General features: G+C 44.3%; 1 protein-coding gene across 1 annotated transcript; it reads left to right on the top strand.

The window, feature by feature from the left end:
* Window positions 1–3,756: 3,756 nt before the first annotated feature.
* On the top strand, window positions 3,757–23,654 carry LOC138658124 (alpha-1-antitrypsin-like). Its single transcript, XM_069745666.1, has 5 exons — window positions 3,757–4,111; window positions 6,654–7,339; window positions 7,672–7,936; window positions 21,109–21,256; window positions 23,424–23,654. The coding sequence occupies exons 2-5, from the start codon at window positions 6,658–6,660 to the stop codon at window positions 23,610–23,612; spliced, it is 1,284 nt and encodes a 427-aa protein (XP_069601767.1). The 5' UTR covers window positions 3,757–4,111; window positions 6,654–6,657; the 3' UTR covers window positions 23,613–23,654.
* The last annotated feature ends 2,702 nt before the right edge of the window (window positions 23,655–26,356 follow it).

Raw genomic sequence — 26,356 nt, 5'->3', positions numbered from 1 at the left:
AATCACAGGTCTTGGCGTCTAAGATCCCCAATTGGGTGTATTTATGGAGAGTGTCCGGGATTTTTTGACGTATGTTGGCCGTGGGATCCCTCTGTAATCTTTGGTAAATAGTAGTATCGCCCAATTGGCGTAAAATTTCACTTAGTTAGTCCGTTTTGTTCATTACGAGGGCCCTGCCTTTATCGGCAGGTTTGATAATCAGGCTGTTGTCTTCCTGTAAGCCCCGGAGGGCCTGGCGCTCAGTTATAGTAAGATTAGGGGGATAAAACAACCTACCCCATTAATGTCATCCCGCAGTGTATAAAAATGCATCTTGGACAAATCCAATAAAGGTCTCGATAGCATGAGAGGCCTCTGGGGGTCTAAAAAGACTTTTTTTTATATAATCCCAGGTCCCGTGATGAGAGGACATTAGAGGAGGATATTGTATGGGGTTGGGCAAGGGTTATGTCAGGGGATTTACTATGTGCCTAAATGACCCAAAGAACCATTGGAGATTATCAAAGGTCTGGCAACGGTAGGTAGGGCAGAATGACAATTCTTTTTGTAATACCCTATATTCTGCCACCCCTAGTGTTCTGTCAGAGATATTGATCACCAGAGGGTTCGTACCTGAGATCTGGTTATCCTCATTTGATCTGCGATTCGTCCTGCGTCCATGGCCCCGCCTCGTGGCCTTTTTCTTGGGGGGCGTGATCTTTGTCCTAAAAAACGTGGGGGGCCCACCGTAGGGGTTCCTCTTTCGTTCTCCGAACCCGAAGTCGAGTAGTCGAGTGAGGACCGAGGGATTTGACGTGGTGGATTTCGTCGATTGGAGAAATTGTCTTGCCATTTGTAGATTTGGTTAGACTCGTAGTCCTCCGCGTCTCTGTTGAACTTAGACCGTTTCCTCTCCTCTGTGTCTCGTCGGTGTTTGTCAATGTTCCTCGTGATCTCTTCTTTCAAAGTACTGAGCTCCTCAGGGGTTCCAGATGATGCCAGCTGTGCTTCTATGGTCTTAACATGCTCTGTGCTTACCGCATTCGCCTTCTGCAAGTGTTCTATTGTCCGAGTAATTATATCAAAAGAGCATTTGTTAAGTATCTGTTCGTATTTAGTACAGTACTCAGAGGAGTACCGAAAGAGTGTGGGACGAAGTGGTACCCGGAGTCCCCTAGGGATCCGTTTTACTCGAAGATATTCTGTGAGTGTGGCACAGTGCAGCTCTATATTTGGAAAGTGGCGGAGCTCCCATTCCAGGTCATGCCCCCGTGTTTCCCTGGGTGGAATCTTCAGAAAGTCACTACTAAGAGTGGCCCGTTCTAATATACTGGAGGTCTCATCAACGTTGTAAGAGAAGGTGGTCATGACCCGTAAGTGTGCTACATGTAAGGGAATGCAATTTCAAAGATAAAGCCATGTGCACTACTACTAGTGATGCCCAGGTAGGTTCCCACACCATGTGATACTAGAAGAAAGAACCTGGCACTCAACTTAATGCTTGTGAAATTTTAATCGTAGTAGCCAAAAATGTTTCGGTCATATATCTGGACCTTCATCAGTATGATGCAAAAGTAGAAGGAAATGACTGTAGTGTCATAGGTATTTAGGTCATCTAGATAAAGACTGGGATAGACAAGCAAGTGTCAGGCTGAGTGAGACACAGGATATCAAGCATGGGGGCGTCAGGTAAAGAGAATGAGGGTGGAACATACCGTACAATTATGCAAAAGTAGAAGGAAATGACTGTAGTGTCATATAAGGCACAGCATAGTCTGCATCTGTGGTGATATAGAGGAGATTACAATGGCATAGGTACATTGTGAAGGAGAGGGGGGGCGGGCAGCATACCTGGTATTTGCGCAGATAGGTTTAGGCACACAGAATGGACTGTGGATGAAGGAAAATAAGTCTAGACGCGGTATCCCCGCTAGTCTGGTGTGTAGTGAAAGTGCGCACCTTAGATGGACAGGGGGCGGTGCCGGGACTCCGTCGCTTGGCAACCGAGGGGTGCACATTGAAACCAGAGATGACGCGGCCGGAAGTAAGATGGCCGTGCGTGTCAGCTGTGCTGCGGTCTGCGTGCCACAGTGTAGGAGGACGGTATGTGATGGGAGGTTCCTGGGAGAAGGAGGTGCTTGTGACGTCCAAGTGCTGTGATGATCTGTCCATCTAAGGTGCGCACTTTCACTACACACCAGACTAGCGGGGATACCGCATCTGGACACAAGCACAGCACAAATCAGCTTAAATAAGGTAATACTATTGTCCCTGGCATTGTTCCACTTACAGGACGCCACTGGCTGCATCTTCTGCGCATGAATACCTAATGGTATACTATAGTTATTTTTATTTTCCTTCATCCACAGTCCATTCTGTGTGCCTAAACCTATCTGCGCAAATACCAGGTATGCTGCCCGCCCCCCCTCTCCTTCACAACACGTTTATACGTACCTACGCCATTCTAATCTCCTCTATATCACCACAGACGCAGACTATGCTGTGCCTTATATGACACTACCGTCATTTCCTTCTACTTTTGCATCATAGTACGGTATGTTCCACCCTCATTCTCTTTACCTCACTCCACCATGCTTGATATCCTGCGGTCTCACTCAGCCTGACACTTGCTTGTCTATCCCAGTTTTTTATATAGATGACCTAAGTACCTATGACACTACAGTCATTTCCTTCTACTTTTGCATCATAGTACGTAACTGATGAAGGTCCAGATATGGGACCGAAACGTTTTTGGCTACTACGATTAAAATCTCACAAGCATTAAGTTGAGTGCCAGGTTCTTTCTTTCAGTAACTCTACAACCTGTCTGAGGTCTTCAGTAACTCTGCAATCTGCTCTAGGTCTTCAATAACTCTGCAACCTGTCCCAGGTTTTCATTAGCTGCAATCTGCCTGGGGTCTTCAGTAACTCTGCAATATGCCAGTCATCTTCTGTAACTCTACAACCTGTCCCAGGTCTTCAGTAACTCTGCAATCTGCCCGAGGTCTTCAATAACTCTGCAATCTGCCCGATGTCTTCAGTAACTCTGCAATCTGCCTGAATTGTTCAGTAACCAAATGCACCAAATATTGGTGTCAATAAGATTTCTTTTTTATTCATTCATTTTGCTAGTTGATACAAATGAACACTTCTATTTTTCCAAACATTTTTACTTTGAAGCATTTTTTCCCCTTACACCTGCCTAAAACTTTTGCACAGTGCTGTAAGGTTGAGCATAACACGACAAAATGTGTACTAAAGGTAAGTATTTTAGTAATGAAATTATTTTATGCAGAAGGTGTATAGCTCCATGTGAATCCAAAAAATAGAAAAAATAAGCCGCACAGCCTCTCACAGAGACTAAATCACCCAACTATCAGTGTTTCAAGAACCTGACGTTCACGGGAGGTGCTCGTGTGTAAAACAGCAATGAAAATATCCCATAAAAAAAGAAGCAAAGCACGGCCACACTCACCTGTCCTGTGATGCAAGGCTTGTCTTTATTGAAGCTTGTTAGACATAAATCTTCATGGCATCGGGGAGTACGGGGGAGTGAGAGGTGAACAGACGAGGACTACGGCCGTTTCACGCCCGACTGGCGCTTCTACGGGTCCATTGATGGCGTGAAACGGCCGTAGTCCTTTGCATCACAGGACCGGTGAGTGTTGCCGTGCTTTGCTTCTTTTTTTATGGGACAGCTCCATGTGAATGATTAGTGATAAACATATAAAACTCAGTGCTAAACTTGCATAAGTGCTACGATCTCCAGCCTTCTACATCCATGATGTTCTCGCCCACCAGCCGCACCTGCAGGATGTAATAGAAGGACTCCACCATCTTGTTATAACACTTCAAAATTTGAATGACTCGCTGAAAAGTATTTTTGCAATTTTCATGATATATCTCTGGCCCCAGAAAATCTCTAATATGGGGGGCACAGAGTTTGTTGTACGCTGACACAAGTCAAAGCAAATAATTGTAATTGACTTTGGCACAGATGATTCCGCAGTGCACAGGTTACAGGTTAATGATTGGAGAATGACATTTTCACATTAGGATGGAGCCTTTGTCCTATATAAAGTCCTCTGTGACACTGAAGCCACTTGCAAAGTCTGGAGGGACCAAAAACACGGTGAGTACAGGGATGGTTTATAAAGATGCTTTTTACACTTACCACATTGTTGAGTTTGAGAATTTTCTCATTTTTCTCTTTATATCCACCTATTATATCGTTGGATAGTTATATATAGTAACTTAAAAAAGTATTCATACCCCATGAACTTTTCCACTGTTTTTCACTTTATACACATGAACGTAAGTGCACTTTAATAATTTATTTACTGTATGTGATACAAACACAAAGTAGCAAGTATTTGTGAGGTGTAAAGGAAATGATACAATATGTAAAAAATATAAGTCTGAAAATTGTGCTATGCATTTGTATTCAGCCCCCTGAGTCAGTACTTTGTAGGACCACCTTTTTGTGCTGCAGTCTTTTGCAGTCTTTCTCTCCAGCTTTGCACATCTAGAGGTGACATTTTGCACCTTCTTCTTTGCACACTTGCTCTCGTTCAGTGAGATTACATGGAGAAGTCTGTGATCAGTAATTTTCACTTCTTGTCACAGATTCTCTGAGATTTGGGTCTGGACGGTGACTTGGCAGACATGAATATTGTATCCATTGTGGCACTGGCAGGATGTTTAGGGTCACTGTCCATCTGGAATGTGAACCTACGCCCCAGTCTCAAGTCTTTTCCATCCTCTAATAGGTTTTCCTACAGGATTGCCCTGTGTTTAGCTCCATCCATTTTCCCATCATCTCTGACCAACTTCCCTGCCCCTGCTGAAAAAAAGCTTCCCCACAGCAAGATGCTGCCACCACCATGTTTTACAGTGTGGATGATGATTTCAGAGTGATGTGCAGTGTTAGTTTTTTGCCACACAGGATTTTATTTAGGTCTATCAGACTACAGGGGGCTGAATACAAATGTACATGAAAATTTCAGATTTATATTTTTAAATAGAAAACCATGTATCATTTTCTTTGCACTTCTGAAAAAATTACTACTTTGTATTGGTATCCCAAAAAATCCCAATGAAATACATTAAAGTTTGTGCAGGTAATGTAGGAAAGTTCACATGATATTAATACGTTTTCAAGGCACTATAGGCTGAAAAAAACATGGGTCCATCAAGTTCAGCCATTCTCTACCAGATATACAGCTCTGGCAAAAATTAAGAGACCACGACATCAAAACCCTTTCATGAGGAGCCCAATCTCCAGACCTGAACCCCATTGAAAACCTCTGGAATGTAATCAAGAGGGTGAGGGATAGTCACAAGCCATCAAACAAAGAACTGCTTACATTTTTGCGCCAGAAGCAGTGTGAAAGACTGGTGGAAAGCATGCCAAGATGCATGAAAGCTGTGATTAAAAATCATTGTTATTCCACAAAATATTGATTTCTGAACTCTTCCTGAGTTAAAACATTAGTATTGTTGTTTCTAAATTATTATGAACTTGTTTTCTTTGCATTATTTGAGGTCTGAAAGAACTGGGTTTTTAAAAAATTTTTTGACCCTTTCTCCTATTCAGAAAAAAAAAATACAGAATTTATTGCTTGGAACTTCGGAGACATGTTGTCCGAAGTTAATAGAGTAAATGAACAATTTACACTTTACTCTAAAATATACCTATAAAGTGAAAAATCAGACAAACTGAATATTTTGCAGTGGTCTCTTAATTTTTGCCAGAGTTGTACATTCTCTATCACTAGATTATAACCCATAATGCCATTTGTTATGAGAAAAGCATCCAGCCCTTTTTTTAAAAGCGGCTATGATGTCTGCCATGACTACCTCTTGTGGTTGAGCATTCCACAGTCTGACTGTTCTACCTGTAAAGAACCCTTTCCTATTTAGCTGCCAGAATTGATTTTTCTGTACTAGTAATGAGCGTCCCCTGGTCCTTTGTAAGGTGTTTGGAATGAATAAGTCACGTGCTAGTCATTTGTATTGACCAAAAATGCATTGATGAAGTTTGAGATGTATTTTTACTAACCAAAACAAGTTCAACTTTTCCAACATGTCATCACAGAAGAGGCCTCCATCCCATGTAATAATCTAGTTGCCACCTTTGAACTCACTTTAACTTTCAAATAACCTTTCTTGTACCAGAATACCCAAGTCCTTCTCCTGTTCTGTAATCTGTGGTATATTTCCATTTAATGTATTGCATCCTCTATATTAATAGTAAGTGATATCAATGGTCTTCTAGTGGGTCAGATTGTGAAATATGAAAGATTAATTGAATTTTAAGATAATCTGCAGTCTTAACACATCAAAAGCATGTGGTGACTGAATCCCAAAGCCATTAGTAGTAGATTTACTTGAGCTGATTGTGTCATTGATCTGCAATTTGAACCATTAGATATTACAACAACTATTTTATCTGAAAGGGTTTTTTTGATCGGTGCTTTTCTATTAGTAGGTAGTGTTCAATAAACTAGCAGTTTCCATTGAAATGAACCAATAGACAGTTATGAAGCTATTTCTGGATGAAAGCAGCCATGTTTTCATTTTTCATTGGGTAATTGTGGGCGGTATATAGACAGCATAATTTTTTACTGACATTTAGCATAATCTGACATCGTGAAATATTCTTTGTCTTGCAGAAACATGAGGGTCTTTCTGTTTTTGGGAGTGGCTCTACTTTTTACATTGGCTTTGGCTGACCATCATGAGGGCGATCATCATGACAAGGATGACCATCATGATCACAAAAAAGACCATCACAAGAAAGGGGAACACCATGGCAAAGTGCACCACCAACACCAGAACGAGTCCATGCCGTGTCACAAAATATCTCACTACAATTCCAAATTCTCCTTTGACCTGTATCGGCAGGTGGCTCTAGATCATCCTTCTGAGAACATTGTCTTCTCCCCAATCAGTATTTCGACTGCATTTGCTTTCCTGTCACTTGGTGCTAAGGCCCAGACCTACTCACAAATCATTGAAGGAATCGGATTCAACACTTCTGAGATATCAGAACAAGAAATCCATGAAGGTTTCCACCATCTTCTAGTTCTCCTGAATGATGTGAACAGAGAGCTGCAGCTCAGTGGAGGGAACGCGCTCTTCATCTCCCAGGAGTACAAGATTCTCCAGACGTTCTTAGATGAGGCCAAGAAGCTCTACCACTCCGAGGCATTTTCCACTGATTTCGAGAATGATGAAGAAGCCAAAAATCAAATCAATGGTTATGTGAAGAAGAATACCCATGGAAAGATCGCCGAGCTGCTGGACAGTGTTAACAAGGATGCCATATTTGTCCTTATCAACTACATTTATTTTAAAGGTAATCACTTACATTCTAACACATAGTAATTCAAGATTGGATAACTTCACCCTTTGTCCTTCCTTAAGGACTCAGTTAAGAAATTTTTTAAGACATAAGGGGCAAGCAACTAAAATATGACTTTTGTTAGTAGTAATGACTGACCAGAATGTTTACCTTCGGTGTTGGAGATAGATGGGTGCACTAGTTGATAAGTAAAGCTTTGCAATACTGCATAGTTAGGCCATTATTGGGTGTCAATAATATCAGCACATAATATCACAGCTCAGTCGATATCCCTCCAAACGAGACATAGAATAACTTATTGCTATTTTTTTCTTCTTTTTTTATAGCAAAATGGGAAAATCCATTTGACAAGGAATGGACAAAGGAGGGAGATTTTCACGTCAATGAGAAAAAAACTGTGAAGGTCCCGTTCATGTCCAGGACAGGATTTTACAAGGCAGCCTTCACTGATGAGGCCACGGTGATCTCCATACCCTACAAAGGAGATGCCAGTGCTTTATTTATCTTGCCAGAGATTGGGAAGTTGTCCGAAATAGAACAGAATTTTGATAAAGATTCAATTCATAAGTGGAAGAAATTAATGCACAAAAGGTGAGGAAGCATCAGCCTATCTAAAACTCCAAAATATAAAGCAGCACCAAAGTAATAAAGTGTGTGTGTAAAATAAGAAAATTAAGAAAATTTGAAAAAGACAGCACTACAGAATATATTCTATATAAATGAAATGGCTGTCTATACTCCCTGCCCATGTACACTTATTATTCATCCTATCTATCCATTTATTATATCAATTGTATTTGTTTATTTTCTCTCTTTTTGGATAATTGCATCAGAGTTTTTATATTAGCCATAAATGAGAGGAGGTTGCAAGCCATAGTCAGCCATTATGGAGGCTATTGAGGACGGTCTTTAGTCACCCGGTCACTTTGTGTCTAAATGTGTACACCGCCTCTTCTCTACTCTCTCACTCTCTCCTCTTTGTTCTTCTGTCACTTTGTGTATTAATATCTCATATCCTCAATCCTATGCCTACTTTTCCATTTTGTAGATTATGTGGACAATGCTACAGCGAGGTAGTGATTCTAACATGTACTATAAGATGTAACAAAAAAAGTCTTCATTTTCAACAAGAGGGGTAACATCCCAGGAGAACCAGACTATACAGTACATATAAAGCAATTCATAAATATAGTTCATTATCTACAGTATTAATATAACCACAATGTGTGGCCCACCACCCCATGAAAGACCACCATTGTGGATATACAGTTGGGGGAAATAATTATTTGATCCCTTGCTGATTTTGTAAGTTTGCCCACTGACAAAGACATGAACAGCCTATAATTTTAAGGGTAAGATAACCCCTTTACCCCCAAGGTTGGTTTGCATGTTAATGATCGGGCCAATTTTTACAATTCTGACCACTGTCCCTTTATGAGGTTATAACTCTGGAACGCTTCAACAGATCCCAGTGATTCTGACAATGTTTTCTTGTGACATATTGAACTTCATGACAGTGGTAAACTTTCCTTGACATTACTTGAGTTTATTTGTGAAAAAAATGGAAATTTGTCAAAATTTTTGAAAATTTAGCAATTTTTCAAATTTTAATTTTCATGCCCTTAAATTACAGAGATATGTCACACAAAATACTTAATAAGTAACATTTCCCACATGTCTACTTTACATCAGCACAATTTTGGAGCCAAAATTTTTTTGTTAGGGGTCGAGTTCCCGCTTCTGCACAGGGGGAATCTCAAGCCACCTCCGCTGCGGTCTCCCATTCTTGTCCAGCCGCAGTGGAGTCTGCTCAGCAAAGACGTCGATCCCAGCGTCTTGCTCATTCTCACTCTGTTCTGAGAGTTACTGCTGCTTCTCCAGTCTCTGCCATTAAAGTCAGTGCTGGTCAGCAGCGAGCGGACTTCTCTGGGACTAAGTCCTTGTCTGCACGTACTGAGCATGTCCAGGGTAAGATCTCCCATTGGAGATCGAGGGTCATGTGCTCAGGCTCTGCAGCACATTCCATTGGTCCTTTTGGCAGGTCTTGGAAGGGCAAAGGTACTGTAGCCACTTCCTGTGCTGCTGCTATATAAACTGTGCATGACCGCACGGCCATGCGCTAGTATTGTCTTACAATTGAATACGTGTGTTTGTTGTGAGTGCAAGTCGTTCATTAAATACCCCTACCCTATTGTATGACTGTTCGCGTATGGAGTATGGCTGCTATCTAGCGCCCGACTAATCACTCAAAGTGTCACACACGTATCAGCGTCTATTGCTGTGACCGCCAGTGCGGCGCCACGCGCCAGTAGTGCGCTTCCTGACCCACGTCTGGGTGCTTAGTGGTGCCTGCCAGCACGGCACAGTTCGCACTTCGGTGCTCTAATTATAAGAGTTGCCTAACACACCCTGTTGCGGTGTTGTGTCAGCAAGTGGTCTAATCGGACTTCAATCCTGTGTCTTGGGGTTGTGTTCGCTGACTCCTTGCTTGCACTCTTTAGTGCGGTATTGCGGACCTGTGGTTTTACCGGGTTCGCTTCCACCGCCATATTACTAGCAGCAGGTTTTTACCTGCACGGTGGACCCCGGACTGCGAACGCATCTATTACATCTTTCTTGGTGCGTTCCGCCAGTCCTAACAGAATACTAGTGCCAGGGTCTGGCTAGTAAATGGCAGACGATCAGCGTTTACAGCGGTACATCCAGCAGCTGGAGGGAAGGTTGGCGGCTCTAGAGCGTTCAACCTCAGCTGTGGATGTCACTGCTGTCGCTGTTCAGGCTGCAAGTGTAGCCGCAGCCAGTTTGTCCGCTGCCACCTCTGCCTCGACTTTATCCCGTCTCCCGCTTCCTGACAAGTTTGCTGGTGACAGTAAACAATGTCGCGGATTCGTAAGCCAGTGCTCCATACACCTTGAGCTCCTGGCGGCGCGTTTCCCTACGGAACGGGCGAAAGTGGGATTTATTTTATCTCTCTTGTCGGGCAGGGCGTTGGAGTGGGCAACGCCACTTTGGGAGCGTGATGACCGTGTGGTACAGAGTGCTCCGCTCTTTATGGACGCTCTGAAGCAGGTCTTTTTGGGACCCCATATTACACACGATACCGCGCTCCAGTTATTGACAATCACTCAGGGTTCGTCCGTGGTCAGTCAGTTTGCCATCCAGTTCCGGACTCTAGCCTCGGAGTTAGAGTGGTCGGATAAAGTTCTAATTCCGGTGTTCTGGAGGGGACTGGCAGACCACGTGAAGGACGCCTTAGCCACCAGGGAGATACCCGCCACACTGGAGGAGCTTATTTCTCTATCTACCCGCATCGACCTCCGTTTTCACGAACGAAGGTTAGAGCAGACCCAGTGTAGGCAGAGGTTTAAACTGGCTCCCACCTTCGCCAGACCTCTTGAATCTTCCGTTTTGGCGTCCGTCTCCCATGAGCCCATGGAGGTTTCTCGAGCGGGACCTAAGTCTCAGTCCGCTCGAGTACCCATGGTTTGTAAAAATTGTCACCAACGAGGACATTACACTAATAAATGTCCACGGCGGTCGGGAAAACGATCGCGTCTAGTAACCTTAGGGGGAGGTTCACTAGACACAGCGGCTTTTTCCTCCAAACTGTCCTTTAAAGGGACAATCCTGTTTGACTCATCCACTCTACCAGTCGAGCTTTGTGTGGATTCAGGAGCAGAGGGAAATTTCATGTCCTCTGCTTTTGCTCTGCGCCACGCTGTACCACTTGTTATGCTCGCCAAACCTGTAACTGTTAGAGTTGTGAATGGGTCGACACTTCCACAACAAATCACACACCAGACTGTTCCATTCTCGTTGTCCATGTCCCCTTCCCACCAGGAGATTATTTCCCTCCTAGTCCTACCCGAGGGAATGGATGAGATTTTACTGGGAATACCCTGGCTCCGTTACCACTCCCCACATATTGAGTGGTCCTCTGGGAGAATATTGGGTTGGAGTAAGTCTTGTATGGGCAGGTGTGTGAGTGAGTGTGTACAGGTCTCTACTACCGAGGTACCCGCAGACCTTTCATCTCTTCCAAGGTACTATTGGTGCTATGCAGATGTATTCTCTAAAAAGGCAGCAGAGACTCTACCGCCTCATCGCCCCTATGACTGTCCTATTGACCTCTTGCCTGGAGCTGAACCTCCTCGGGGAAGGGTATATCCCCTCTCTCTCCCTGAGACGGAGGCTATGTCTCAATACATCCAGGAGAATTTGGCAAGAGGATTCATTAGGAAGTCAGTGTCTCCTGCAGGGGCGGGATTCTTCTTCGTACAGAAGAAGAACGGGGAATTACGTCCTTGCATTGATTACAGGGGTCTCAATGCTATCACCATTAAAAATAAGTACCCGTTGCCCCTGATATCAGAGCTCTTTGACAGGCTAAGGGGAGCAAAGATATTCACCAAACTAGATCTGCGGGGTGCCTACAACTTAATTCGCATCCGTGAGGGGAACGAATGGAAAACGGCTTTCAATACCAGGGATGGGCACTATGAGTACCTGGTGACGCCCTTCGGGCTCTGTAATGCCCCAGCCGTTTTTCAGGACTTTGTCAACGATATCTTCCGGGATATGCTTTCCACCTCGGTTGTAGTCTATCTGGATGATATTCTCATCTTCTCTCCAGATATTGACTCCCACCGGAGAGATGTTGGCAGAGTCTTCGAACTCTTACGGGCGAATTCCTTATATGCAAAGTTGGAGAAGTGTGTGTTTGAACAGGAGTCCTTGCCTTTCCTGGGCTATATCATCTCGGCCCAGGGATTGGCTATGGATCCTGCCAAACTACAAGCAGTGATGGACTGGCAGGAACCCCATTCTCTTAAAGCGGTGCAGCGCTTTATGGGGTTCATAAATTACTATCGCCAGTTCATTCCCCACTTCTCAACTTTGGTAGCTCCCTTGGTATCCCTCACCAAGAAGGGAGCGAATCCCAAATCGTGGTCCGAAGGGGTCTCCAAGGCCTTCTCTTCTATAAAGTCCCATTTTGCCAGTGCTCCTATCTTACATCGTCCCGATGTGGGTAAGCCATTCCTTTTGGAAGTGGATGCCTCATCCGTTGGTGCTGGAGCAGTCCTCTATCAAAAGGATGCTCAGGGTCGGAAGCACCCATGCTTCTTTTTCTCAAAGACCTTCACACCAGCGGAGAGAAATTACTCCATCGGGGATAGAGAGTTGCTGGCAATGAAGTTGGCCTTTTCGGAGTGGAGACATCTCTTGTAGGGTGCTCGGTTCCCATTCCAAGTTTTCACGGATCACAAGAATTTGGTCTATTTACAAACAGCCCAGCGGCTGAATTCTCGTCAGGCCAGATGGTCCTTGTTTTTCTCCCGGTTCCACTTTACCCTACATTATCTCGCCGGGGAGAAGAACATTCGTGCTGATGCTCTCTCTCGCTCCTTCGTGTCAGCTGAGGAGGAGGAGGACGAGCCTCGGCTCATTGTCCCTTCGGAGAGTCTGAGAACTGTAGCTCCGGTTTCGCTGGAGTCTGTGCCCCCGGGCAAGACTTTTGTTCCCATCAATTTGCGTCCGGAGGTTCTCGCTTGGGCTCATTCATCCAGAGTGGGTGGACACTTTGGGGCAAAAAGGACATCTGAGCTACTGGCGAGGACGTACTGGTGGCCACATATGGTTCGTGACGTCGGAGACTACGTTCAGGCATGTGTCTCTTGTGCCAAGAATAAGTCTTCCCGACAACGGCCAGCTGGTTTGTTATACCCTCTGCCGGTGGCAGACAGGCCCTGGGAGATGGTCGGGATGGATTTTGTTGTGGGTCTGCCCAAGTCTCGTGGCTGTACCATTATTTGGGTAATCACCGACCATTTTTCTAAAATGGTGCATTTGGTGCCGCTTCCCCGGTTACCTTCTGCACGGGCCTTGGCAGTGTTGTTTGTCAAACACATCTTTCGTCTTCACGGTATGCCAGACAAAATTGTCAGTGACCGAGGTCCCCAGTTTGCGTCTCGGTTCTGGAGAGAGCTTTGTCGTCTTTTCAGTATCGAGTTGAATCTCTCTTCGGCTTATCATCCCGAGACGAATGGGTTGGTAGAGAGAGCCAACCAGACCTTGGTCACATATCTGCGACATTTTGTTTCGGCTAAGCAGGATGACTGGGCATCTTTGCTACCGTGGGCGGAGTTTGCTCTTAACAATGCCGTCGCTGATTCCACTGGACAGACTCCATTCCTCCTTAACTATGGTCAGCATCCGCGGGTACCTGTGCCCATGCCCGTGTCTTCCGCCGATTCCAGGGTGGCAGACTGGGCTGTGGAGGCACGGGACATTTGGGATCGCACCGTCTGGCCCTTCCTCCACGCCTAGGTATCACCGACACCTTTCACGTGTCCCTCCTTAAGCCCGTCTACATGTCCCGGTTTTCTGAGTCATCTACTGGGACGTCGGGTTCGTCTACGGACGATTACGAGGTGAACGCTATCTTGGGGTACAAGGTGGTTCGTGGCAAAAAATTTTATTTGGTGGATTGGAGGGGTTACGGTCCTGAGGATAGATCCTGGGAGCCTGCTGAGCACATTCAGGCTCCGCAGCTCATTGCTGCCTTCGAACGTAGCGAGGCCCAAGGGGGGTGGCCCTAGGAGGGGGGGTAATGTTAGGGGTCGAGTTCCCACTTCTGCACAGGGGGAATCTCGAGCCACCTCCGCTGCGGTCTCCCATTTTTGTCCAGCCGCAGTGGAGTCTGCTCAGCAAAGACGTCGGTCCCAGCGTCTTGCTCATTCTCACTCTGTTCTGAGAGTTACTGCTGCTTCTCCAGTCTCTGCCATTAAAGTCAGTGCTGGTCAGCAGCGAGCGGACTTCTCTGGGACTAAGTCCTTCTCTGCATGTACTGAGCATGTCCAGGGTAAGATCTCCCATTGGAGATCGAGGGTCATGTGCTCAGGCTCTGCAGCACATTCCATTGGTCCTTTTGGCAGGTCTTGGAAGGGCAAAGGTACTGTAGCCACTTCCTGTGCTGCTGCTATATAAACTGCGCATGACCGAACGGCCATGCGCTAGTATTGTCTTACAATTGAATACGTGTGTTTGTTGTGAGTGCAAGTCGTTCATTAAATACCCCTACCCTATTGTATGACTGTTCGCGTATGGAGTATGGCTGCTATCTAGCGCCCGACTAATCACTCAACGTGTCACACACGTATCAGCGTCTATTGCTGTGACCGCCAGTGCGGCGCCACGCGCCAGTAGTTCGCTTCCTGACCCACGTCTGGGTGCTTAGTGGTGCCTGCCAGCACAGCACAGTTCGCACTTCGGTGCTCTAATTATAAGAGTTGCCTAACACACCCTGTTGCGGTGTTGTGTCAGCAAGTGGTCTAATCGGACTTCAATCCTGTGTCTTGGGGTTGTGTTCGCTGACTCCTTGCTTGCACTCTTTAGTGCGGTATTGCGGACCTGTGGTTTTACCGGGTTCGCTTCCACCGCCATATTACGCTGCCATTTACTAGCAGCAGGTTTTTACCTGCACGGTGGACCCCGGACTGCGAACGCATCTATTACATCTTTCTTGGTGCGTTCCGCCAGTCCTAACAGGGAGTTATAAGGGTTAAAATTTGACCAGCAATTTCTCATTTTTACAACACCATTTATTTTTAGGGACTACATCACATTTGAAGTCACTTTGAGGGGTCTATATGATAGAAAATAGCCAAGTGTGACACCATTCTAAAAACTGCACCCCTCAAGGTGCTCAAAACCACATTCAAGAAGTTTATTAACCCTTCAGGTGTTTCATAGGAATTTTTGGAATGTTTAAAAAATGAACATTTAACTTTTTTTTCACAAAAAATTTAATTCTGATCCAATTTGTTTTATTTTACCAAGGGTAATAGGAGAAATTGGACCCCAAAAGTTGTTGTACAAATGGTCCTGAGTACGCCGATACCCTATATGTGGGAGTTAACCACTGATTGGGTGCATGGCAGAGCTCGGAAGTGAAGGAGCACCATTTGACTTTTCAATGCAAAATTAGCTGGAATTGAGATAGGATGCCATGTCGTGTTTGGAGAGCCCCTGATGTGCCTGAACAGTAGAAACCCCCACAAGTGACCCCTATTTGGAAACTAGATCCCCCAAGGAACTTATCTAGATGTGTGGTTAGCACTTTGAACTCCCAAGTTTTTCACTAAAGTTTATAACGCAGAGCCGTGAAAATATAAAAAAATTTTTTCAACAAAAATGATTTCTTAGCCCCCAATATTGTATTTTTCCAAGGGTAACAGGAAAAATTGGACCTAAAAAGTTGTTGTCCAATTTGTCCTAAGTACGCTGATATCCCATTTGTGGGAGAAAACTACTGTCTTGTCGCATGGCAGAACTCGGAAGGGAAGAAGTGGCATTTTGGAATGCAGACTGATGGAATGGTCTGTGGGCATCACGTTGCGTTTGCAGAGCCCCTGATGTACCTAAACAGTAGAAACTCCCACAAGTGACCCCATTTTGGAAACTAGACCCCCAATGAACTTATGTAGGTGTGTGGTGTGCACTTTGAATCCCCAAGTGTTCACGAAAGTTTATAACGCAGAGCCGTGAAAATAAAAAATATTTTTTTCCACAAAAATGATTTTTTAGCCCAAGTTTTGTATTTTCCCATGGGTAACATGAGAAATTGGACCACAAAAGTTATTGTCCAATTTGTCCTGAGTACGCTGATACCCCATATATGGGAGTAAACCACTGTTTGGGCGCACAGCAGAGCTCGGAAGTGAAGGAGCACCGTTTTTACTTTTTCAACGCAGAATTGTATGGATTGAGATCGGACGTCATGTTGCGTATGTAGAGCCCCAGGTGTGACTAAACAGTGGAAACCTCCCAACTCTAACTCCAACCCTAACCTCAATGCACAGCTAACCCTAACACACCCCTAACCCCAACACACCCCTAACCCTAATCCCAACCCTAACTACACCCCTAACCCTAACACATCCCTAACCCTATTCCCAATCTTAACGCACCCCTAACTCCAACATGCCCCTAACCCTAACCACACCCCTAACCCTGACAAACCCCTAACCCAACCGTAAATGTAATCCAAACCCTAACCCCAACTCTAGCCCCAACCCTAATTTTAGCCCCAACCCTAACTTTAGCCCCAACCCTAACCCTAACTTTAGCCCCAACCCTAACCCTAACTTTAGCCCCAATCCTAAGTTTAGCCCCAATCCTAACCCTAACTTTAGCCTCAACCCTAACTTTAGCCCCAACCCTAACCCTAAATTTAGCCCAAATCCTAACTTTAGCCCCAACCCTAACCCTAGCTTTAGCCTCAACCCTAAATTTAGCCCCAACCCTAACCCTAACCCTAATGGAAAATTGAAATAAATACTTTTTTTATTTTATTATTTTTCCCTAACTAAGGTGGTGATAATGTGAGGTTTATTTATTATTTATAGCAGGTTTTTATAGCGGGTTTTTATATTTGGCAGCTGTCACACACTAAAAGACGCTTTTTATTGCAAAAAATATTTTTTGCGTTACCACATTCTGATATCTATAATTTTTCCATACTTTGGTCTACAGAGTTATATGAGGCCTTGTTTTTTGCAGGACGAGTTGACATTTTTATTGGTATCATTTTCAGGCACGTGACTTTTTAGATTGCTTTTTATTCCGATTTTTGTTAGGCAGAAAAAACAAAAACCAGCAATTTGTGAATTTCTTTTGGGGGGACGTTTATACCGTTCTGCATTTGGTAAAATTGATAAAGCAATTTTATTCTTCGGGTCAGTACGATTACATCAATACCTCATTTACTTATTTATGTTTTGGCGCTTTTATACAATAAAAACTATTTTATAGAAAAAATAATTATTTTTGCATTGCTTTATTCTGAGGGCTATAACTTTTTTATTTTTTTGCTGATGACGCTGTATGGCAGCTCGTTTTTTGCAGGAGAAGATGATGTTTTCAGTGGTACAATGTTTATTTTTAATTGCGTGTTATTCCACTTTTTGTTCGGCGGTATGATGATAAAGCATTGTTTTTTGCCTAGTTTTTTTTTTTTACGGTGTTCACTGAAGGGGTTAACTAGTGGAACAGTTTTATAGGTCGGGTCGTTATGGATGCGGCAATACGAAATATGTGTACTTTTATTGTTTTTTTTAAATTTACATAAAGACATGTATTTATTGGAACAATATATATATATATATATATATATATATATATATATAATTTTTTATTTATTTAGGATTTTTTTTTACATATGTAAATATATATTTTTTTAACTTTTTTATTTTGTCCCAGTGTGAGACATCATGGTAAAGAGTCAGATCGCTGGAGGCTTGCTGGCGCATGCTCTGAGCATGCACTTGCAAGCCACCTCCCTGCAGGACCTGGAAGGAGCCCCGCGGCTTTTTGGATCCGAGGCCTGTAGGGAGGAGGAACGGAGGAGACACTTGGAGCAACGCGATCACATCGCGTTGCTCCGAGGGTCTCAGGGAAGCACACAGGGAGTCCCCTCCCTGCGCGATGCTTCCCTATGCCGCCGGAATGCTGCATGGCACATAGGGCCGGATGTCAGCTGTGATAGTCAGCTGACACCGGGCCGCGATTGTCTGCGCTCCCCCCGTGAGCGCAGCTGATCGCGTTAGACGTACTATCCCATCAGTGGTCATATGGGCCCATACCACCTCGACGGGATAGTACGTCTAATGTCAGAAAGGGAGTTCATTTTAACATTGAGAGACAAAATATCAAAAATAAAATCCAGAAAAAAACACTGCATAAATTATATAAATTTATTTGCATTTTGCAGTGAGAAATAACTATTTGATCCCCTACCAACCATTAAGAGTTCTGACTCCTACAGACCAGTTAGATGATGCTAATCAACTCTTTATCTGCATTAAACACAGCTGTCTTACATAGTCAGCTTTATAAAAGACTAATGTCCACAGACTCAATTAATCACTCAGACTATAACCTCTACAACATGGGCAAGACCAAAGAGCTTTATAAGGATGTCAGGGAGAAGATCATAGACCTGCAAAAAGCTGGAATGGGCTACAAAACCATTAGCAAGACGCTGGGTGAGAAGGAGACAACTGTTGCTGCAATAGTAAGAAAATGGAAGAAATACAAAATTACTGTCAATCGACATCAATCTGGGGCACCATGCAAAATCTCAGCTAGTGGGGTATCCTTGATCATGAAGAAGGTGAGAGATCAGCCTAAAACTACACGGGGGAACTTGTTAATGATCTCAAGGCAGCTGGGAGCATAGTCACCAAGAAAACCATTGGTAAGTTAACACATTACGCCATAAGGGTTGTCCCCTCTCCTAGTGTATCCTCACCCACCCCCTGCAGACTGTGAGCCCTCGCGGGCAGGGTCCTCCCTCCTTATGTACTCGTGTGCCTTGTTATCTGCTCATGTTTAATGTATTTGTCTATATTTGCCCCGTATTCACATGTAAAGCGCCATGGAATAAATGGCGCTATAAAAATGTATAATAATATAATAAAAATAAGGGTTTAAAATCCTGCAGTACCAAACACAAGGTCTCACTGCTCAAGAAGGAATATGTGCAGACCCGTCTGAAGTTTGCCAATGAACACCTGGATGATTCTGTGAGTGATTGGGAGAAGGTGCTGTGGTCAGATGAGACAAAAATTTAGGTCTTTGACATTAAGTCAACTCGCCGTGTTTGGAGTAAGAGAGATGCTGCCTATGACCCAAAGAACATTGTCCCCACTATGGGGGTGAAACATGGTTTGGAGGTGTTTCTCTGCTATGGGCACAGGACTACTTCACCGCATCAGTGGGACAATGGATGGAGCAATGTACCATAAAATCCTGAGTGACAACCTCCTTCCCTCTGCCAGAACAATAAAAATAGGTTGTGGCTGGGTCTTTCAGCAAGACAATGACCCAAAACATACAGCCAAGGCAACAAAGGAGTGGCTCTAAAGAAGCATATTAAGGTCATGGAGTGGCCTAGCCATTCTCCAGACCTTAATCCCATAGAAAACTTATGGAGAGAGTTGAAGCTCCGAGTTGCCAAGTGACAGCTTCAAAATCTTAATGATCTAGAGATGATCTGCAAAGAGGAGTTGACCAAAATTCCTCCTGAAATGTGCGCAAACCTCATCATGAACTACAAAACACGTCTGACTGCTGTGCTTGCCAACAAGGGTTTTGCCAACAAGTATTAAGTTTTGTTTGCCAGAGATCAAATACTTCTTTCTCACTGCAAAATGCAAATACATTTATATAATTTATACTATGTGATTTTCTGGAAATTATTTTTGATATTCTATCTCTCAATGTTAAAATTAACCTACCCTTAAAATTATAGACTGTTCATTTCTTTGTCAGTGGGTAAACTTACAAAATCAGCAAGGAATCAAATACTTATTTCCCCCACTATATGTAAGTGGAGCACCCCCCCAGTTAGGGCAATGGGGTACTCGGAGCCGGGCCCTTTGGTTCTCGTTGGGGATGACCCGTGGCTGACCCGGTCCGTGGCCCTACCGGGCCACGGACCGGTCTTTAAAGGGATAATGTTCATGATGCCACCTGTGGTATTCGGTCAGGGTGACCAACGCTGCTTAGGGGTCCACTGGGGTGATGTTATGGCAGCTAGATGGTATACCTTCCCACAGGTGAAGTGTATCCCCAGGGCTTCCCAGAGTGTAGATGGTGGATGGTGGATGATGTAAGGCGCAGTGAATAACAAGGACACAAGGTTGCATTCTCTTTACCTTTACTGAAGGCTTCAGCATCCACAGTCCAGAGCACCAGATCACAGGGTAGGCAGAGTCCGGCCGGTCTGAAGGCAAATCCAGAGTCCCCCTTATCCAGGTGGAAATCAGTAGCCTTCCTCTAGCGCCTGGGTGTTGTAGTCCCTCCCTGCTGAGCTTCTCGGTGAGGTTCTCACAACTGTCGTTGATGTTATATGTCGTTCTCTCTCTGTCCCCCTGATGGATAGGATAGGACAAACCCGTATGACTGGTGGCCTGAGGCTTTTTACAGGAACCCTACGACACCCCGGCCCCCACAAGTTGCCACCGTGCCTCCTGGGTATATGGTCGGGCAGCCAACGTGGAATCAACTGTCCTACCAGTCTCTGAAGTAATTGCATAGAGATTTTTACTCCCTCGGTATTCTGACTACCGGATTTTGCGCCTCAGAAGGGGCAGCCTATTGCAGGGCAGAACTCCTTCTGGATTCCTATCCTTGTGCTATGACTTTGTTTTTTCACTCACTACAGCACAATTCCGTTCAATATCTCTTCCTTAGGATGCTGCCGCACGTGGGGCAGGCGCAGCTCCGTGACCCTCGTTCTCTGCAGAACTCAGTCTGCTGCTGGCTCTCTCCCTCTCCAGCCAGCTTCTCGCCTCTCCTTCTCTGACTGTTCTAACTTTCTGTCCAGACTACTAGTTTTACCCAATTGTGAGGAGTGAGATAGAAGCATAGCTCCCCCTGGCGGACTGGAGTGTGAAGTGTGCTGTGTGGTATGTGATACCTGGTAAGGTGATCTCCTTTATTGCCATCAGACGTAACATCACTCCCCCTGGTGGAAGAATGACATTACTACAACGACCAGGACTCTGGGGCGCTGCATACGTATAGGCAGAGAGGTTCGGCAGGTGTAGGGACATGTACCAGAGAGGACAGGGAGATTGTATTATTACAGAAGAGGTCCATGCTAAGAGGTTTCCATGCTATGAAGCATCTGCACATTATCTTATGAGGCGCACAGGCCATATATCATCTGTACTTCTGTTTCTCTTCATTTTATATAGTTTTGTCGATCTAGAACTCCCCAAATTCTCCATCACTGGTACGGTCAACCTCAAAGAAACGTTAACCAAGATGGGCATAGTTGACGTCTTCTCTGACAGCGCTGATCTATCAGGTATCACCGAAGGAGCCAATGTAAAGATTTCTAAGGTAAGTTTTATCTATTAATAAACCTATATATTAAAGAAGAAGTGTCAATTGCTCAAAAAAATTGAGTTAAATGCTTTATAAAATCCCTGGGCCTCTGCCACATTTTTCTGTTTTGTGAATCGTTGCTCTATTGAAAAGATATTCACATATTTTTTTTTTTGCTTCTGGAGCTCAGTATGTGAATTCTCTGCTTGCAGTAAACTGGGAATTTCATTATAGAAAGCGTTCACCCCTCAATCCCAGATTCTGCTAATCACAGCTCATCCAGCTGTCTCAGATGCTGCCTAGCTGTGATTGGCGGCATCCTGCAGGAAGGAGAAGACTTTAGAGAAAAGTCCAGTTGCACTGGAAGCAGAGATGTCACATACTGGGCTCCAAAAGCAAAAAATGTGAATATCTACAGTGGGTATGGAAAGTTTTCATATCCCTTTAAATTTGTCACTCTTTGTTTCATTGCAGCCATTTAATTTTTTTTCTCATTAATGTACACTCTGCACCCCGTCTTGACTAAAAAAAATAGAAATGTAGTAATTTTTGCAAATTTATTAAAAAATAAAAACTGAAATATCAAATTGTCATAAGTATTCAGACCCTTTGCTCAGTATTGAGTAGAAACACCCATTGGACCTAGTACAGCCATGAGTCTTCTTGGGAATGATGCAACATGTTTTTCACACCTGGATTTGGGGATCCTCTGCCATTCTTCCTTGCAGATCCTCTCCAGTTCCGTTAGGTTGGATGGTGAACGTTGGTGGACAGCCATTTTCAGGTCTCTCCAGAGATGCTCAATTGGGTTTAGGTCAGGGTTCTGGCTGGGCCAGTCAAGAATGGTCACAGAGTTGTTCTGAAGCCACTCTTTTGTTATTTTAGCTGTGTGCTTGGGGTCATTGTCATTATTCTTATTGGAAGGTGAAACTTTGGCCAAGTCTGAGGTCCAGAGTACTGTGGAAGAGGTTTTCATCCAAGATATCTCTGTACTTGGCCACATTCATGTTTTCTTCAATGATAACTAGTCGCCCTGTCCCTGCAGCTGAAAACCACCCCCATAGCATGATGTTGCTATCACCATGTTTCACTGTTGGGATTGTATTGGGCAGGTGATGAGCAGTGCCTGGCTTTCTGCACACATGCCGCTTAGAATTATCACCGAAAAGGTCTATCTTCATCTCATCAGACCAGAGAATCTTATTTCTCATAGTCTGGGAGTCCTTCAAGTGTTTTTTTTTTAGAAAACTCTATGCGGTGTTTCATATGTCTTGCACTGAGGAGAGGCTTCCATCGGGCCACTCTACCATAAAAGCCCGACTGGTGGAGGGCTTCAGTGATAGTTTACTTTGTGGAACTTTCTCCCAGCTCCCTATTGCATCTCTGGAGCTCAGCCACAGTGATCTTGGGGTTCTTCTTTACCTCTCACCAAGACTCTTCTCCCATGATTGCTCAGTTTGGCTGGACGGCCAGGTCTAGGAAGATTGTCCCAAACTTCTTCTATTTAAGGATTATGAAAGCCACTGTGCTCTTAGAAACCTTGAGCACTGCAGAAATTTTTTTACAACCTTGGATCTGTGCCTTGTCACAATTCTGTCTCTGAGCTCCTTGACCAGTTCCTTTAACCTCATGATTCTCCTTTGGTCTGACATGCACTGTGAGGTCTTATATAGACAGGTGTGTGTCTTTCCAAATCAAGTCCTATCAGTTTAATTTAACGCAGCTGGACTCCAATGAAGGAGCAGAACCATCTCAAGGAGGAACACAAGGAAATGGACAGCATGTGACTTACATATGAGTGTCTGAGCAAAGGGTCTGAATACTTATGACCATGTGATATTTAAATTTTTGTTTTTTATTAAATTTGCAAAAATTGCTACATTTCTGTATGTTTTAGTCAAGATGGGGTGTAGAGTGTACATTAATGTGAAAAAAAAATTAACTTTTTTGAATTTACCAAATGGCTGCAATGAAACAAAGAGTGAAAAATTTAAAGGGGTCTGAATACTTTCCGTACCCACTGTATGTAATGGAGCAAAACAGCACAAAATGGAAAAGGGCAGAATAATCAGCAGAGAGCAGGGATTTTTTACAAGGTATTTAATGCCATTATTTTTAGCAAGTGAAGGATTCTCTTTAAGTCTATGTGCAATAATAAGTTTCTTCTTCTCAACCTCCGCAGGCTGTTCATAAAGCTGTGCTCAATGTCAATGAGCATGGAACGGAGGCGGCCGGCGTCACAGCGCTTGAGGGAGTTCCCATGATGCTTCCCACTCAAGTCAAATATAACCGTCCCTTTATTTTTTCATTGTATGATCACAAAGCCAAAAGTGTTCTTTTCACTGGAAGAGTCTTAAACCCCCACGAATGATTCTCTGCCAAATGTTTCTTCAATAAAGTATTACATTTTCTATATGTTGTCACATATTTTATTTAATGGTTATATTTATCTGACCACTTCCGGTCCGTCCACCCCAGGAGATGACCGGAGAGGCAAAAACTGCATCACTGCTGATCCCAAGGAAGGGAACAGCTGTCACTTGACTGTCGCACCTCTATTTCCTGTTCTCTAATTAAGGTATAAATGTAGAAAATGGAAAGTAAAGAAGAACATGAGACTGACACCGTGAACCTCCAAGCAACAGAATGGTAATCCGAAAAATAAAAGGCCTATTGGACCCCAGAATGTTGGCCATTAGTCCAGTGGAGACCCAATTAGTCTTCTCCTCCTATTATCTCATCCATGAAATTACATACATAAGTCTTAATTGGACAATCCATGTAGGTAACCGCTAGTGCTCTCCATCTTCTCATGATGCGTATACAGGTCATAACTGGAGGAGCAGAGAGCCCTTTAGCTCCCTACTCCACCACTAACTCTGATGTGCCGCGAGCTGCTTAAAGCTAGCGTCCTACTGGAGCTCGAAGTGCACGGAGGTAGTAAGGTGCCGCAATGATGCCTGATGGCTCCAGTTGGAAGAAGGAGGATTTTACAGCTCGTTGTGGGAGCAAGGTTAGTTTATTTTTTTTTTAAATTGATAACTGGTGCACAGGAGGGCAAAAATGAGCCATCATTAATATGATACAGTGAAGGCCAAAAGGGGAAAATGCTTTTGTGTGGGGGCAAAGAGGGGTATTATTATTATATTGGCCGAAAGAAGGCCTGATTATTACTGTATGAAGGCAATAAGATGGTATTATTATTGTATTGGTGCATAAAAGGAGACTTAATTATTGTATGGGGCCTAACGGGTGACATTATTTTTTATGGGAGCAAAAATGGGGATGTATTTATTGTAAGGCAGCGCAGAGGGGTACATAATTTTTGTAATGAGGCACAAAAGGGACATAAATTCTGCAGGGGGAACAGAGGCATTTATTGTATGACGGCATAGAGAGAGAGAGAGTACTATAACTGTTTGGAAATCTAGAGTTACTAAAATAGTTTGTAGGTATAACGTGGGAGGTATTAGTTTGGGGACACAAAATTGGCATGTGGCAATGGGGAGTGGCAGTATTACAGTGCAGCGCACTATTTGGTTTGTTTAGAGTTGGGTAAAAACCATCAGCCAAAACTGTCTATATGCTACATTCTGCAGAAACAAAGTGCAGGTGGAAGAAGTTATCATGGTGGTCAGGGCCAGATATAGATGAAAGGGGGAGTTAATGATTTTGGTCACCTGTGATTTATGGGAGGAAGACCGGTCTGCGGGTACCTGTACTGGGCCGAGCCAAGAACTGTCAAGGCCGCGTCTCCTGTTGCCTGGGGGAAGGAGTAGGGGACCTGACAGGTCCCATGACACGGAAAGAAGGGGACCCGGGTGAACCAGAAGTCAAGGGAAAAGCGAATGATGTGAGGCAGAGCTTCCTGCTGTCAGGCAGAGAGCAGCAGTGTGAGAAGTATGCTCCGCACCCTGAGCACCAGCGCTGCGACAGGCTGCACTTGACAGCTCCAGGTACCGCTAGATGGACAGTAAAAGTGAAGAGCGCCGAGCTCCCAGTGACTATGAGTATGGTGCACGTGCGGAAAAGCGAGAGTGGGGTAAAGGAGCTTGCGGCCCTAATTGCCATCTGTTGCACCTCAGCCCACGCTGAACCCTGAGATTGCTGCAGCCCTGTTTGCTTTGACTGCACAGGCTCATGGACTAGGGGTTCAAAGGGTAAAACCGGAGACCGCCCGTTGCTGCCATAAGACGGGTCATAGTTTGTGGGACCCCATCTGTGGCCATCTACCCGGCCATTGCCAGTGCTACAACCCCCATGGAATAATATGCGGTGGAGAAACATAAAGGACATGATAAGTTAAATAATTGGACTCTTGCTATCCTGTGTTTGCTTTTCACCATTTAATCATCCATCTCACTGCGAAAATTTTATCTAAGAAAAAAAGAGATTGTTCCAGCTTCCAAGTAGACCAAAAGGATTTATTGCCTGCATATAAAACCAGACTTGTGGAGGCAAGTTCACATGACCAAATAGCAGCATATAGCAGCCACGTGTGGCGAGTTTTGCGCGTGGTGAGTTTTGAGTGGCGACTTTTGTGTTTCGACTTTTATGTGGCGAGGTTGGTGTATGTGTGGTGAAATGTGTGCTGAGGGTGGTATATGTGTTCAAGCACGTGGTAGTGTGTGGCGCATTTTGTGTGTGTGTTCATATCCCCGTGTGTGGTGAGTATCCCATGTCGGGGTCCCACCTTAGCAACTGTACGGTATATACTCTTTGGCGCCATCACTCTCACTCTTTAAGTCCCCCTTGTTCACATCTGGCAGCTGTCAATTTGCCTCCAACACTTTTCCTTTCACTTTTCCCCATTATGTAGATAGGGGAAAAATAGTTTGGTGAACTGGAAAGCGCGGGGTTAAAATTTCACCTCACAACGTAGCCTATGACGCTCTCAGGGTCCAGACGTGTGACTGTGCAAAATTTTGTTGCTGTAGCTGCGACGCTTCCAACACTTTTCCTTTCACTCTTTTCCCCATTATGCAGATAGGGGCAATATTGTTTGGTGAATTGGAACGCGCGGGGTTAAAATTTCGCCTCACAATATAGCCTATGACGCTCTCGGGGTCCAGACGTGTGACTGTGCAAAATTTTGTGGCTGTAGCTAGTAACATA

Source organism: Ranitomeya imitator, chromosome 1 (genome assembly GCF_032444005.1).
Source record: "Ranitomeya imitator isolate aRanImi1 chromosome 1, aRanImi1.pri, whole genome shotgun sequence".
Classification (NCBI taxonomy): Eukaryota; Metazoa; Chordata; class Amphibia; order Anura; family Dendrobatidae; genus Ranitomeya; species Ranitomeya imitator.
Note: the sequence above shows the minus strand (reverse complement) of the source record. Positions and strands in the feature narration are given on the sequence as shown.

Bases quoted from the DNA above. Each gene is read 5' to 3' on its own strand.
- LOC138658124 (XM_069745666.1), top strand. From the start codon at position 6,658: ATGAGGGTCTTTCTGTTTTTGGGAGTGGCTCTACTTTTTACATTGGCT. The intron at 7,340-7,671 runs GTAATCACTTAC...CTTTTTTTATAG, and splicing joins CAACTACATTTATTTTAAAG to CAAAATGGGAAAATCCATTT. The intron at 7,937-21,108 runs GTGAGGAAGCAT...CATTTTATATAG, and splicing joins AAGAAATTAATGCACAAAAG to TTTTGTCGATCTAGAACTCC.